Source organism: Stenella coeruleoalba (genome assembly GCF_951394435.1).
Source record: "Stenella coeruleoalba genome assembly, chromosome: 14".
Taxonomy (NCBI): domain Eukaryota; kingdom Metazoa; phylum Chordata; class Mammalia; order Artiodactyla; family Delphinidae; genus Stenella; species Stenella coeruleoalba.
The window spans coordinates 18,526,188-18,543,101 of NC_137160.1; the positions used below are offsets into that span (position 1 = coordinate 18,526,188).

The 16,914-nt window shown below is 41.4% G+C and overlaps 1 protein-coding gene across 7 annotated transcripts in view; it reads right to left on the reverse strand.

The window, feature by feature from the left end:
• LOC307197211 (uncharacterized protein) overlaps nucleotides 1-16,914 on the reverse strand; it is a 471,902-nt gene that overhangs the window by 87,712 nt on the left and 367,276 nt on the right. For all 7 annotated transcript variants that reach the window (XM_079942947.1, XM_079942946.1, XM_079942945.1 and 4 more), the window contains 2 exons: nucleotides 12,979-13,057; nucleotides 677-787 (listed from right to left, as the gene is read on the reverse strand). In XM_079942947.1, the coding sequence (XP_079799073.1) occupies nucleotides 677-787; nucleotides 12,979-13,057 (190 nt within the window). The remainder of the gene's footprint in view (nucleotides 1-676; nucleotides 788-12,978; nucleotides 13,058-16,914) is intronic.

The window sequence follows — 16,914 nt, forward strand, 5'->3', positions numbered from 1 at the left end:
GGGCACGAACCTGTGTCCCCTGCATCGGCAGGTGGACTCTCAACCACTGCGCCACCAGGGAAGCCCCAGATGAAGTATATTTTTGCTGTTACTGCTGGGATTATTTTCATGACTTTACATTTCCTGTAATTGCACATGCATTTCAACTTTTTCCATTTTATTTTCTGCTTTCTTACCATACTTTTTCTAGGATCCTTTTTACTCCTTTTCTAACTTCTTTTGGAGTGATGGAGTTTCCTTTATTCTCATATTTTCCTCTACTGGTTTGGAAGAGAGATGTTTCTATTATTTTAGTTATTATTCTTAAATTTTTAACATGAGTGCTGACCTAATAGGGTCTAAGGTTAATCGATGTTTCTATTCTGCTCTCCTATGGCATGAGCCTTAGAATATTGTACTTTAGCTCTGATCATCCCCTTCCCCTTCCCACTGTACATGCTACTTTGTCCGATATTCAGTTCTACCTTATTTTCAGATTCTACCAAATTATTCATCTTTATTACCATTGCTGTTTTACATAATCATTTCTTGCTTATATAAACTCACTTATTTACCAGTTTCTTTGCTCACCATCTTGCATCTCCTTCCTTTGGAGTTTAGATCCCTATTTCCTGAGTCACATCTTTATTCTGTGCATCCAGCATGGGTCTGATAGTGTCAAGCACTCAGTTTTTACCTGATAATCTGTTTCACTCTTATTCATGAGTGATAGTGTAGCTGGGTACAAAATCGACAGGTTTGCAGTGACTCCCCTCGGTGCTTTGAAGCCACTGTCTTCCTCATTCTCCTGTTAATGAGAAGGTTACAGTCAGTGTGATTGTTCTGTTAGAAGTCATTTGTCTTTTCTCTCTTGTTACTCTTAAGATTTTCCGCTGGTCTTTGGCATTTTTATAAGCTGTGTCCAGCTATTGCCTAATCCCACTTGGGCCTCCTAAACCTGAGGTTTCATATCTTTCATCAAATCTGCAAGATTCTAAGCCTCATCTCTTCACATGCTTCCTCTGCCCCATTTTATCCTCTCTTTCTGGCACTCTCCTTAGAGCACTCTTTCTCTCCTTTTAAAAATATTTTTCTTGTCCTAATCTCTCCAAGCTACAGTTTGGGAACATCTTTACTGAACTGTTAAGATCCCTTGGTTAAACTATCTGCTGTGCTTTTCACATCAATATGTATATGTTTCCATTTTAGAAATTCAATTTCTTTTCAAAGCTTCCCATTCTTTATTCATACTGTTTTATGCTATTCTGATTTATTTCTTTCCTTAATCACTTTAAACATATTTTAGAATCTCCCTCTAACAGTCTATTACTTGAAGTTCTTTGGGTTCTAATCCTTTTATTTGGCATGTGTGCTATCACCCATTGTGGATTATTTCCTCCCGTGTTTCATAACTGTGGGTTGGGCATGCATCTTCGGCTCCCCTGCAACCCATCCCACCCCAGGATAACAGTGATGTCATGCTCAGGTCTTTAGTACTTCTTGTTTGGGCTGAAGTTTCTCTCACTCTCCTTACTTCTCTAAAACCTCAGCTGTGTATTTAGAAACATGTTTATCAATTTTTTGTCCACCTTTCTGGGGTATTTTTTTTCCCATTTCTTTTTGTATTTTATTTTACTTTTTTTTTAACATCTTTATTGGGGTAGTTGCTTTACAATGTTGTGTTGGTTTCTGCTGTATAACAAAGTGAATCAGCTACATGTATGCATATATCCCCATATCTCCTCCCTCTTGCATCTCTTCGTAGTGGGGTGGATGGGGTCTTTTTTTAGCAAGAATTTCTTCATGTTATCTAATCCAACTGTTGCCAGAAGCAGATGTCACATTCCCAAGAATTAAAATGACAAGGACAGGAAGACATGATCTAGGATGAAATTAACTAAGGAACTAACTAGAATACACACATCGTTGGCCCTTCCCAGAACTCTTTGTCTGGCTTACTTGTATTCATTCTTCAAGCCTCCACCTAGACAGTAAGAAACCCGGTCAGTTCTTGTTTCTATTCCCACTACTCCGTCTACGTCTCCTGTCATAACTCTCACCATGCTTTACCAGAATCATTTGTCTCCTGTCTTTCCAAGGAGGAAGGGAGACCGAAAAGGAACAAACATAAAAATGTTTTTGTGAATAACACACACAAGTGATGATAAACACTATGGGGAAAAATAAAGCCTGGTGAGGAGATGGAGAGTGATGGAATGAGATGAGCTCTGGCAACTTGACCAGAGACCTGAGCGAGATGAGGGAGCAAAGCAGGGGGGTATCTGGGCAGGGGTTAGGGGAGCAAAGCCCCCTTCAGTGATGCAGGCACTGTGTTTGGGAAGAAGTCAGTGAGGGGGAGGGGTGGGCAACAGGGACGAGGAGAAGCCAGGAAGGACAGCACAGGAAGGACTTGGAGTTCTCTTATGAGTGAGGTTTGATGCCCCGGAAGGTTTTGCGTGATCTGGCTTACATTTCAGAAGACTACCGCTGATGAATCATGAGTAACAGGAGTGGAAACAGGGAGACCCAATTAGGAAACTGATGCAATTGTTTAGGCAAATAAAGGATGGTGGCTTGAGTAGAACAACAACTGCAGGAGTGGTGAGAAGTGATTGGATTCTGGATTAACTTTAAGCGCAGAGTCCAGTGGATTTGCTGACTGCATCACTCTAGCTTTGTATTTGTAGATTGACTGAATGAAGTTGTGAATAAGTGAATGAATGCATTACGTCCAGGTCCTCTTTGACACCATTTACATTGTTGAAATGGAAATCGTATGTTTTGCTGGTGTGGTTAAAATGGGCCTAAGTTAAATATTGTTACCCATGCTTTCTAAGTACTAGATCTCCTGCTTTCTGGCCCAGCACTTTTATTTACTTGTTTGTTTGTTTATTATTTTTACAGATTTTAGATCTGTTGTCCATCCTCTGCTAGAATTTGGAATTGCTCTATGTCAGCTCTCTGACTGACACTCAAGTAGGCCATTGGTAAATTTGCCTCAGTCACACATTTGTTCTGAAATCCTTATTTATGTTTTCAAGAAAAATGTATTTGGCCAAACAAACATTTTGGTTTCAGAATGAACACTGCACAGTTCTCATTTTATTGTCAATTTGTTTCAGGATGATGTTCAACAGGGTTGACTGGTAAAGTTCACTGCTCAATAAAAGATATCAAGACACATCTTCCAAATGACTGGCCTTTCAAAACAATTGGGTGACTATTTAAATGTTACCACGGACATACCTACTATAGCTTTTAACAGATTTCAATGACATTTAACAGTGACAGAGATAAATGTCTTAAATGAATCTGTAAATTCATTGATAATTTTCTAATCAATCCTACTTTTATTAAATTATCTTTTGAAACTTTAATTAAAATTTTAATTAATGCCATTTATGAACCACAATAATGTCCTCTAATTATGGGATTATACCAAGTGAAGTCTGCTGTTCACACAACTCCTGGTTAAGATGCCCCAAATCACCAAGGATACGTTATCTTTTCTCTATGATGTACATCACATAGAAAAGTGCCCTTGTGATTAGTGCTCTTTATGCTTCATATAGTACATTAGCAGAATCTCAAGTGCTGACGCTACGATAAGTGTACGGCTCTAGAAGCCGTGCCAAGCAAATCAGTGCCAAACGTGCCTGGCTTTCATGGTGGCAACTTCAGAGAAGACACAAGTTAGTTAAAGGATGCTATTCAGAGGAAAGCGTCAAAACTCACAACATCTTGGGTCGGAAGGAACTTGAAAGACTGTCTGTTTCCAACCCTCCATCCACCTTAGACTTTACTTGATTTGTAACGGCAAGTCCTTTTGCTACACCAATCTTAATAACACCTTTTGATTCCGGTCTGCTGGACTCTGCACTGGGGTGCATCTGGAGACAGTTAAGCAGAATCTACCCATCTCTAGGTTTTCCACAGGTTGCCTGCATTTGGCCCTCGGCTCCCCCAACAAAGCCAAACAAGACCTCTAAGACTTCATCTCACTTCAGAAGAACATTAAGGATAGGGTGCAGGTTTTGTGCTGCACTCAGTCTAGGTTGGAGAGGTAGGGCAAGGATGGCGAGACCATCTCCAGCATACATTAACAGACCCCTTCTTCCAGGATCACGCCCCGTGAAAGCCAATGAGTCTTCTGCTCTGTCCTTGAGAGAAATGGAGTGGCCTCGGCCACAGCCCATTTTCTTCCCTGTGCAAAACATTCTACCACTCCGGTACCCTGAACAGAGTTCTGAAGCTTGTTTTCTCTCTCCCTCCTTCTATCCACCCTGCATTACTGTGTTGCCGCTTACCACTTCACAGCAGTTAACTTTCCATCCAGAGAAAGCTTGCCCTAAACCAGGCTGTCATTCGTAACAATAATCACTGTGTCAGCCTTTGGTTAATGATCCTAGTAGCTAACCTTCATTCCATGCTAATCAGAGCATGATATTACATCACTGAATTTCACGGTACCCCATGAGGTAGGTGGCACTGATATCCCCTTTCTACAGATGAAGGCGTGGAGATTCACCGAGTTTGAGACTCGTCCAAGTTCCTACCGCCGGTCAGCTCTGGAGCCAGAATTCAAATCAGGTGTCTGATTCCTACTGCAGTTATTTAACCCCAAATGAAGCCACATTTGATTGCCCCAGGACAACGGCGATGGTTACACTGAGAGCACGCGCACCTGCCCACACACCTGGCGCAAGTTCTTGGAATTCCAGACACCCCTTAAAGCACAGGCCTATGTCAACAAGAGTGTTCTAGAGGAGCTGAGGTTATCTGGGAATCTGGCTGCCAGCATTTGTGCTCTGATCTGCCCCGCTCCGTGCAACAACATAGACCCGACTTTCTTGAGGCCGCCAGCAGCGCAGGGCGGCCAAGACTAACAAGTGTAGGCACTGTGCAGGGTACGGGGGTGCATGAATAGCACCATTCTTTGCTGGCCAACACTGGCCCCATTGTTTCAGGCAATGAATAGAGCTGTGTGGGAAAAAAAAATTCACACACGAAGCAAAAAGCAGCAAAATTTGTCTCTTTGTGATGGTTTCAAGGCCGGGTGAAAAAGTCATTCTTCACCTGGTGCTCTTTTACATTTTCTTTCACAGACAGAAAGCCCTTTCTGGCAAGGGGAGAGGCTTTCTCTAAAAAATTAAAAAGTTACAGGTCACAGTGCAGGTGAGAGCACCAGGAATCGACCTCGAAGCTGAACTGCGTTCATTCATTCCAACGTGAGCGGGAGGGAGAGGGATGGGGCGTCATTTGGACTTAGCGTAGTTGAGCTGCTTTCCCACAATCATCTTGATCTATTCAAGATGGGCAGGTTTTGCCTGCATGTTCCTCGATGACAGAGGGAAAGCTAAGCACAGGGCATTAACTACTGTATACGATCAGGCTCTCATTTCAAGGTAAATAGTTGCCAGGCTTCTAGTTTCCTTCCAGGGGTAGAGGCTCAGTGGGTCCCAGAACCACTTCTGGGGTTGCCTTGCTGGGCTGCAGTAATGACAACCAAGGGGTCTATTCCTATCTCTCTGTCCCGTGAGCACCGTTAGATGAAATCAGAGTCCCACGAACCACTACATTAATTTAACTTCTACATGTGGAAAATGGATTCCTGTCTTAAGATCAGGCACTAACATAATTCTCTACAGGCTGGTGTCTTCTCTGAGAATCGCCTTCTCATCCTCAAACTATCTGTCAAATCACCACTGCAAATAGACATCCTGTGATACAAATAATCCTTAATAGAGTGTTGAATAAATGATTATTTTTTTCTACCCTGGTGTCATACAGTTTGGTGAATTCAGTTGCCCCAAAATTGATATCCCTATTTTTGTAAAACTTTCAGAAGCAGCCTAATACAGTGACAAAAGCATGCCTGGGCTTCAGATGCCAACTGATTGAAATCCTGGCCTATAGAGTATCTTCGAAGGGTGACTATGTGCTGGGTTGTCCTGGAAAGACCTCATTGATACCTGATGTCCTGGTATAACTGTGACTATTACCTTCTTTCACTCGAAAGTGTGTCCTGTTTAACTGCTAGATGCTAAGGTCACCCTCTGGTTATGTCACTTTAGGCAAGCAACTTAACTTCAGTCAGCCTCGCTTTCCTCATTTATTAAATTAAAACAATACCGTCTACCTCTGAGGATTAGTGTTAGCGTTAGCGAGAATATATGTGTATATCCCTGATCATTGTCAAGGCATAGCAGGGACTCAGTAAAGGGTGGCTATAGTTACTATTTCCTCTGGAGAAAGTGCTGTAGTAAAGTTAAAAAAAAAAAAAGGTAAAAAAGTAAAAGTAACAAAAAAAAATTGAGGGAATGACATTGAGTCATCACGGTTTTATTTTGCCAAGTAAGACTTAAGAGGAAACTATATGTCATCAATTACACACATCTTTTCATGAAAGACGGGTTATTTTAAAAGCCGAAAATGGAGGAAAGAAAATCTTAGAATAAAAGACAGTCCATTTAACTTAAGGTACTTATGATTATTTTTAAAAACACAATATCTTTTGAAGGGGATGAGAATACGTTGGTCCAAAATATGCTACTTTGGCATAGGATTATTTTGAGCTGAAGGCAATTGAGAATCAACAGATCCAGGAAAAATTCTCTGCCTTTACCTTCTCTGCCTAAAAAGAAGGAATACATTTTCTTGTGAGGAAGATCCCCTCCACCCCAACCAAGGAGAGAAGAAAGGTTCATCACTGAAGACGGGGAGTCAACAGCAAGACAAGTTTGCATCAACAGACCTTACTTTAAAGTCAAACAGACTTTAACTTCCATTACGGTTCCCCCAGATATTTCCTAGCCACTTCCCCACAGCTTATTGTCCCTAGAAGCCCAAACTTTCTTTATTTTTGTTAAGAAGGTATATAAGCCCTTGGGTCCAATTGCTTCTTTAGTTTCACTTCTTTTCTGTGAACTCTCATGCACATAAATAGTAATATAAATTATGTGCCTGTTCTCCTGTGAAACTGTCTTTTGTAGTTTAATTCACAGGTCCCCACTTACTCAATCTAAGAGGGTAGAGGAGAAGTTTTTCCTCCTGACACTTCCTTATCTCTGTAGGCAGCAGCCCTGTGAATGCTCAAAGACTCATAATGGTCCAAAGTCAGAAAGCTGGGGAAACAGGTAAAGCCGGGCAATCTGTCCTGTTCTGCATCCTGACCATCCAGTGTCATCTCACTCCCATGCTTCCCAAACGTTATTTCCAACATTCGGCAGCTTCATGATATTAAGCGTTCTTCACTCTTTCAGCCCAGTACTCAGCAGGCTATGGGTGCATTAAAAATATGCGGCTGGGGCTTCCCTGGTGGCGCAGTGGTTGAGAGTCCGCCTGCCGATGCAGGGGACACGGGTTCGTGCCCCGGTCCGGGAGGATCCCACGTGCCGCAGAGCGGGTGGGCCCGTGAGCCATGGCCGCGGAGCCTGCGCGTCCGGAGCTTGTGCTCCACAACGGGAGAGGCCACAGCAGTGAGAGGCCCGCGTACTGCGGAAAAAAAAAAAAAAATGTGGCTGATTTCCAACTTCATGTCTTCTTAGGTAAAACCTTTTATTTTACCAGCTTACTTACACATGGTTGTTACTCCAATTCACCTGTGTGTTTTTCTGTAGGTTTTGGACGTTAATGGATATCCCAATCAATATAGGAAAAATTTAGGTGATTCAATACAGAAATGAAAAGAGGCTTTGCATCATGCCTATAAAGAAAGTAGCTGTCGTGCTTCACGTATTCATCTTCAGCAGTTTGCGCATCATATGGCTTAGTTTGGCTTTCAATCTGTACATAATTCAGAAGCAAAAACTCTTTTTTTTTTCCTTTAGCTTTCTAAAACATTCACCTTTGATAAAAAGTTGGGGAAAATTGACCCAACCATCGTACATGGCTTCAAGAAAGGAATGAGGACATCTCCAAGAGGTCTCCCCACCTCCATTCCATTTTTTCTCTGAATGCCAGTTAATACCTACGACGACTTTCCCAGCATTTAACCCAACAATGCTTTTAAAGATTTAATATTACCTTCTTTTCCCTCAAATGATATTTGCATAAGCCATAATTAAGTTTTTGGAGTCTTATTGAAAAAAAAAAAAAACCCTATTGAAAGAGATAAAGCAGTGAGGCAAACACTGTAAATTGGAGTAGCTAATCACACAAAACTGATAATAGCTTCCAAACTGTAAAGTCAAAGTTTACTTATATTTCCTGAATATTATGACTATTAATATTTTAAGATCTATTTATACTAAGATATATCTTTGCTTTCTAATTTGCTCTTTCATTCAAAATGTTCTTTAACAAGGAAAATCTTGTAACCCAATATCATAATCAAGCTACTGAACTTTTAAACTGAATCCAGGTTCTTTTTAAGCACCTCATTTTCAAACATCAGGAGATGAAAAAGCACTTATTCTAAGATGCAAATTTTTAATTGTTTAGGAAAGTCGAAGCTTCTTTGGACCTGAAATACCAATATGAAATGTCCTTCAACAAATATGAATCTTTTGAAAAGATGCAAATTCATCATTATGGCTTTAACTCTACCATTAATTTTCTATTTAATACAAAATATTACATTTCATTATGGTACCATCTTACATCTTGCTTTATCGAAGTCCTCAGCAACTTAAAAATTCTTTAAGGAATGGAAATGTGTAATTTGAGCTGTGCCTAAAAGAGAACTCACCCAAGTCTGTAACCACACAATTCCTGTCACATGAGGTTGACAAGCAAATGACAAGAAAACTGTACATTTCAGCAACATTTATTTTGATCAGTCCTCTGTGACCAGAATGTGTTCTGCAGGGCTTCACAATGTTCATTAGATAATTTAAATCAGAAGGGTAGGAGGGGTGGGCAAGTGACCAGGATACACCTAAAACACGTAAATAATGAAGGAAAACCGTAGCAGTTGAGGCAAGATGACTGCCCTTGGACTTGGTCCCATTAAAGTCTTCCTAAAACAATATTTTCTCAGAAATTTGGACAAAAACTTGCAATAGTGGCTTCTTTTTGAAGGTGACAGTTGTTTCCAATATTTTATACAACCAAAGGATAAAATGACAGAAACTTTAAATTAAGCCTTAGCATGCTACCAAACTAAAGCTTTTTGTGCAGAGCTAGTCTGGGAATAGCCCTGCAGACATTTCTTTCCTTGCCCCCCACCCTTTTTTCTCAACTTAACAAATGTTTGCTTTCAATTTGTTTTTGACAATGGAATTTAATAAACTCTTTTACCTAGTTAAGATTTATGAAAAGTGTTTCTCCCCCCACTTATCTCATTTAGAGAATATATAATTTGCACAATGGTAAGACAGGGGCATTTTCATTCTTGCCTTTCAAGCACTTCCATTCCAATTTTCATGGTAATAGTAAGTGCACTTAACAACAATGGTCCATTGATCCAGCGTGTCTCCTACCTGCCCTGGAGCAACTGGGAAATTGTTAACCATAGAAGCTACAAAACAGATAAGGGAATCGACCATTAGTGTAAAAGCCTGCCTATAATGGTTTCGATAATAATTAATATGCAGGATAGCTAGTCCTGTCACACACCATTTCAGACTAGAATTGCATCTGTCAGTCCAAATCCTGACTCCATTCGGGGCATCTAGCACTGAATCTAGTTAGACAGCTAACTGAATTAAAACAAAAATCTACAGATGCATGATAAATGCACAGGATGCTGTGTCACACATGAATGACTCCTGTACAGGCCAAATGACAGATGTATTTCCGCGACTCCAGGCCAGGCTCCAGCTCAAACCACTCTTCATTTATCAATAATTGGGCCTTAATTTCATTTGGCAGTGGTGGAGCAGCGTGCTCCGCTTCCTCTCCAATAGACGAACACTAATTAGACTTTTTTTTGGGGGGGGGGGTTGGGGGGGCAGGAGCCAATCTTTTGATTTTATTTTAAATACGTAACGATAAGCAAACTTCGAGCTTGTCCTTCAGAGAGGAAGGGTCTGTTTCACCCGCAGCTCATTATGAGTGATAATCTATTGCAACGGGAACTCTTCAATTATTAGTGTTCCAATTTGATAAAGATGAGAAACACAGAAGAAGCCAAGTGGAAAAAGAAATAGGAGGATGGACTGAGCTTGTGCATCAAGTGTCTTGAAGCACTTGCTAACTCTTCTTATTCTTTGCTGAGTTTTACTTCGATTCTTAGGTCTGCGTTTGTGTTTGTGTTGTGTGTGTGTGTGCATGTGAGAGAGAGACAGAGATTCCCAAACATCTTACATGGAATGGCAATGTAAGAGGGAAATTATAGAACAATTCTTGCAATTGTAAACAGAGAAAATTATTAGGATTATTTTTTCAGGTTATCATGTGAATTTTCAGACTAATTTTAATGTGCTTGCTTTTCTTTTAGGTGAATTCATTGTAATTGTTAGTAAAATGCCCGAGAGTTCCTAAAAGGGTTAGTGCTTTCCACTACCGTCCAAGTAGGAAAAACCTCTCCCCCAAAGGGTTTCCAATCATGTATATAAGAGAACACACCAAGTCCCTACTGTCTCATATAAACCAGCCCCAGAAGGACAAAAGATACATGGAAATATCTGTACACTGGCCACTTCCCCCCCGCCCCCGCCCCCTTATAGCTACATCACGAGGATTAACATTCCTCTTGCAACGCCTACAGAGTCCAAGTGTTCATCATTCCCTTTTTTAAGCAGGGCAGATCATGGGCTCTGGCGTTCCCCCTGGTGGACCTTTCTCTATTGAAGGAGTTGTTGCTGGTTGCTCATTGGGATTGAAAATTGGCTGCGCTTTTCAGATTCTCTTGAGCTTCTTGCCTCTCCTTCCAAACGCCACCCCACAATGAGTGACAAATGGGGGCCCTGCTTCTCCCTCAACTTCCAAGCATGAGCTTCTTGTCAGCAGGGAGCCCTATTGATCCACTCTTGAGATTTTGCTCTTCCCTGCCACTCAGACACTCTTCAACATCACGTTTATTATTCTTCGCTGGCATAGGTGACGGCGGCGATGCTGTCCTGAGGACTGATTGCTATGCCCAGATGATCTGTTGAAGTTGGCTGCCTGATCCAACATACAGCATAATTGAAGAGAACGAGGAACAGAATCCACTCCTGTTTCACCCCAGTAACTATGCCAAATTCAACAGAGAGCCCTCCATATGGTCTAACACAAGTGAGGTAATGTAGATCTTATGCCATAATAAATGAAGTCTCATAGGTTTCAATGGCTCATAGTAGCTCTCAGGAATCTTTCCTAGCAACTCATGGGAAACTGAGCAGCATGCCATAAACGGGAAAGCCATAAATAACGTTGCAACTCAGCCACCAGGGGTGTGGTGAAATGCTGTGCTTGCATTATCCACTGTAAACACTGACAGACATGGTAGCACGTCTGCCATTTTGTAAGCAGGCTCCCCTGCAGAACGCAGGGGCACTGAAGGATTGGCATCGTACTTGGGAAAGATCCGAAAGCTTACGGAATTGCGAGGACTAATCTCTAGAAAATGTGCTATTTGTAATTCCAGAGTAACAAGATTCTTAAAGACTGTTGGTACTGGTACTTCTAGGAGATATTCAGTGAGGAAGAGAAAATAGAGTGTTCGTATGGTATATTGTATTATTACCTAAAACATTCACTGACCCTCCCTGTGGGAGGATTCTACCCCATTGACATTAAGCTTGGCCACATGATCTGACCAGTGAAATGCGACTGAATGTGTCACATGTCCATTCTCAGCATGACCTTTAAGAGCCATCATGTGATTCTGCCATGAGGCCAATAATATCCCAGAGAGGGGCTGCTCCATCACACTGGGTCTTGGAGTGAAGGCACGTGAGGCAGCGCCCCGGTCAACCTGTGATGAGCATGTAATGTGAGCAGAACTAAACGGTTGCTGTTGCCAGACACAAAGATCTGAGGATAATTTATGACTGCAGAATAATTTACCTTAAGGTGGCTGATGTAGATCACTGCACACGTTTAAGATAATACGGACTATTTCATTCTAATTACTTTAACATGCACGTTTCACATTGGCAACCCATGAACCCGAACAAACGATGAGAAGAGGATTGGTTTTCTGTGATATATATAGAAAGAGAGATATATATAGATATATACATACACATATATATATGCATACACACACACATACACACTAGTCTCCACTACCATTGACCCTTCCTTTTATTTGCACGTGATTCTTTGGACTGACCTACAGCAGTTTGCAACCAGCATGTGTCCACCATTACTCTTGCATGTATGGTTGCTGGTGTGTCCTTTTCTCCTCCCTGTGTGATCTCCTATTTGTGTCTCTAGTACTTGGTTAGCAGTCTCTCTCTCTCCCTCCTGGCCCCCTTAAGGAAAGAATTCAGAGGCCTTATGGAGTATTTCAAGGTTTGCTGATCTAGACTAGAGTACATCAGTGCCTGGTACGTGGCGGTAATGTAGTCACATTGAGCTTGCAACCTGTCATGCCCAAAAGGGATTGATTTAGTTGTCCCAAATCCCTCCTGGAAAATGCACGCCTGGGGATACTGTACTTGGAAAGAGGCTCCTGGAACTTCGCTTGAGGTCAAGGGTGGAGCAGACTTGGCTAGAGGTCTACGGTGGGTAGGGCCATGGTCTCTGGGGATGCAGCCAAGGAACTGGCACCTAAGTGAACACACTGAGCAGAGAGGTGGAGTTCAGGCGTAAAGGAGAAACTGGAGACCAGAGCTCAGAGAAGGCTGGGAAAGGGAGGGAACCCATGTGAGGTTCCCAGGGGCTCTCTAGCTGGGCCCCAGGCATCGTGTAACATGCTCTTGGTTGCCCTTGGGGATGGAGGTTTCTGTTAAGAACCCAAACCTGCTATGCCCCTAATCAGCCCACTGTGTTTACATGTTGACATGAACAAAACTGTTCTCAGCCCTTGCACCATGGAGTATGGCTGTGGTCAGCCTCCAGAAAGGTGAGCCTGAAAAACAGTAAACCAGACCTATGTTTATCCTTTACTCTCCTGAGGTGTCTGACCTCTGCCATCAGGGTGCTCCTCAGAAGCCTGGAACTCTTCACCATTCCTTGGACCAGGGCCTGACTTTCACACAACAACCTGAGGAAAATGAAGACAATTAAACTAAGTTTTTCCTAAAACTCACATAACTGATTTTGTGTGTGTGTGTATAAATTTATGCACTGATGGCTTTGGTCTTTAAATTTACCTTTCTTTTATGTGACATGGATGATAATACTTGGTCATTTTTCTACTTTAATATCTTTATTTGGTCAAACAAAAAAGTAGCAAGCCAAGTCAGTCTGAATTTCTTTTAAACTTTACTGGTGAGTGAAATCAAGAGTCTGGGAACCACTGATCCACACTGTCGCAAGGTTTTAGCTGGATCATTCCCCTGGTCGCAGGAGACCTAAGAGAACTTCTGAGATTTACTGCAGACACAAATCTGATGACACTGGGAAGACCTGGAACATGGGGAAGGTTAAGTCTGTTCTCTCCTGCCTCTAGACACCCACAGTTGGGAAGATTCTGAACAAGGACAGAACCTCATTTTATCTGGGGCTTTCGAGGACTCTGAGAGAGCATATACGCATATATTATCCCCTGGAGACTTTGCAAATGGTCTCATAGCTTTTCTTGTGAGAAGACAGATTTATAGAGGGTACTGAATTCTATAGAAAGTAGAAGTCTAGGTTTTCAGGGTCACTTTACTTTTATCAAAAGTAGACCAGTCTGTGCAAGGTTGAAGGTTGTATTTGGCTGTCTTCAGGCTCCTCACTGTGCAGCCCATGCCCTTGTGAACAACAACAGCAAAAAAACAAAGAGCATCACTCATCATCCAGCTATACAAGGGTTAGGTCGAAACCCACTGCAGTCATCCACCAGCAGTGCACCCTGAGCAGAATTCAGGATGAAAACCGGGATGAGGCACTCTGTGTTTTGGATAAATGGGTCCCTAGAAAATTAGATGCATGTCTCAGGAAGAATTTCAATGATCCCAGATTCTTGCGTTTTCCTATACATAGAACAGCACTATAATCAACTTGAGATATCTGTTTCTTGTGATTAGTAGTAATCTTTTCTCAAAATCTATGCTCGACTGCATGCATTTCCTAGCCAAAAATTCATATATATACTGGCTCTTCCCCTACCTCTTTGGAGCAGTTCCTCAGAACTGTCTCCTGTGCCATAGTCCTCAGTAAGACCCTAAACAATACTCAAACCCATAACTCTTATGGTGTGTGTTTTTCTTTAACTTGACACCCCTTTCTGGGTAGAGCTTATTCCTAGGTTCCCAATGACTCACATTGTCTACATCTCCTTAAGAATATCTGTGCTGGAAAAAAAAAAAAAAAAAAAAGAATATCTGTGCTGGTTAGGATTCTTTGTTGCTGGTGTGGAAGAGGAAAAATAATTTTCCCTCTACCCTTCTGAATTTTTAGCTGAGACCCCTGTGACCAAAGACAGATCAACAAGAGAAAATAATAAACAAAATTTTATTAACATGTATACCATGTGGGAGAAACCCAGGGAAAAAGGAGTAACTTTCACAGGTGGCTTAGAATTCAGACTTAAATACCATCTGAACCAGGAAAAGGGAGGGAGGATGTAGGCCTCTTAAAGGAGAGTAAATGATTTTTAGAAAGGATGAAAGGGCCCTCAGAAGAACAGATGGGAGATGTGATGATTTGTGACAAAGTCTGTCTGGGTGTGGTACCTACTTCTTATCTCCTTTCCAGGATAAGAGTCCTTCTTCCTTAGTTGAATATACTCCCAGGGAGGGGATTATGACAATAGAGTTCCTTCTGAAGGATCTGTCTTCAGGAAGATAAAGGGGATTCACAGAAAGCCTCCCTGCATTTACTGTTTTTCAAGTGCCCACAGCTCAAAATAATCAATATACCAAAGCAGCATATTTTGGGGTGTTGTCCTTCACTAGCAGCAAAAAAACAACTGTGACTACCTTCAATGAAAGGAATTTATTGAAAGGATAAGGTATCCTTCCAATAACTACCATTAGCATTGTTCCTAAAAATCAAAAGCTATCTAGAGAAAATAGACCTTGAAAGATAAGAGTTGTTCTAAGGACCTAAGTCGTGGGAAGTAAGTGACAGTCTTTTCAGCATGCCAGCACTGGGATGAATCAACTCCAATCATTTTTTTTTTTTAATTCTTGTCATGCTCTCCATATTTAAATTCCTAATATCCTGGCTAGTGTCATGCACCCATCCTTGTCCTAAGGAGGGCAGGACAGCCTAATGGACGGTTTTATCAGGACTGTAGGCAATGAGAGAGGGGAAGTCCCCAAAAAGGAGGCTGAGGGGGTGTGACCAGAAGGCAAAGGATGGATTCTGCATGGGCAGAACAATGGATGCTTTAGTCTCCAAAGAGAACTTTCTGCTCTGCATTCCAGACTTAGATCTCCAACGGCCCCCCAAAGCAAACCGATCCTTAGCAAGATGGTATGTTGTCTAGAAACAAAAACACTCTAAAAACCAATGGCCTGAGGGGCAGTTAACTATTTCAGCAAGAATAGCAACTTAAAAATCATTTCATAGTAGTAAAAATTAACACTGCCTAAGGAGAAGACGGAACTGCCTGGGGTTCCATGAGGGAATTTAATAAATCAGATCAGGGACCTCAGTGCAAACCTTTGAATGGTAATAGGAACCAAAATTTTGCCTCCTAATCATATGACCTCTCCCAAATCATTCACCAAGCTGAACGTTTTAACTAGCCAAATAATTGTGGCTGAGGTCATTAGGGCTCCCACCATTTGAGTCGGAGACACAGAAGGAAAAAAAAACGTCATTTTGAAAACTCTCTAGTGATACTTAACTGTCTAGACAATACTCTGAACGTTGTAAGTCTTACATGAGAACTAACATAGCTTTCTATTTCTTATGACCAAACACTCCACAGAGTATCTTATATATCCTAGATCAATATATGCTAGCAAACCTGTTTCTAAATATGACATTTACAGATGATTTCTGAAAGAAACATCATCCTGGTACTGAAAGAGTTTATCCCATCTCGTTTAGTTTTTGATATTTTAAGAATATTTGGATTTCACATTATTTTATAGCATTTTGTGCACTGCCACCAAAAAAAAAAAATCTTAATGAGTTTTTAGTGCCATGGGCCTTGTCTTTTTTTTTGTACACATAGCCAGTTTAATTTTCAGCACAGTAGACAATAGTTTTTTTTTTTTTTTCACATTGCAAAAGGGGGAAGATAGTTTTTTAGAATTGGATGCATGACTTTTACAAAAGGGAGTAGGTGCCTTGTTTAAATGTATTTTGATGGAATATGGTAATAGATTAATTAGTTCTGAATTTTCTAGCAAGTTATTTCATACTCACCGTTCCTCGTGCAGGTCCCATGAAAGTTAAACAGAAGTTAAAACACATAGTGATAACCTTTGCCTTTGTGCCCTTGATAATCATCTGCTCTCCTTTCTATTGATTATCTTGCCAACCTGTCAGCTCTTAGATGCTTTACGCAAAAAGATGAACATACTGACAGCCAGAAAGTAAGCAGGGAAATGGAGGACAGGGGGTGTTAGCAGGAGTACGACTCTTGTCTCCTACTAATCAATTGAATTCCTCTCAGAGTGCGTGGTTTGAGCTTGGAATGAATCGTTTACAGTCTGCTCAGAAATACGGAGTCATATGGAAAAGCCAACACACGTTGGATGAACACAAAGATTTCCAAAGCGTTCTGTCTTAAAATTACAAAGGAACAGGAGAGAAAGGGTTCTGACTCTTTGCAAAGTTGAAGGTCCACAGGCTTTCACTCTCTTCCTTCCCACCCCATCCATCCCCTTAGCCATTATGGTGTTTCAAAAAATAGTACATTTACCCGAGATTTGAGAGTCAGGCCAACGTATTTCAGTTCTACTTCTGTTATGACCTTACCCCATGGGAGGTGCTGGGCAAATGACCCCAATTCTC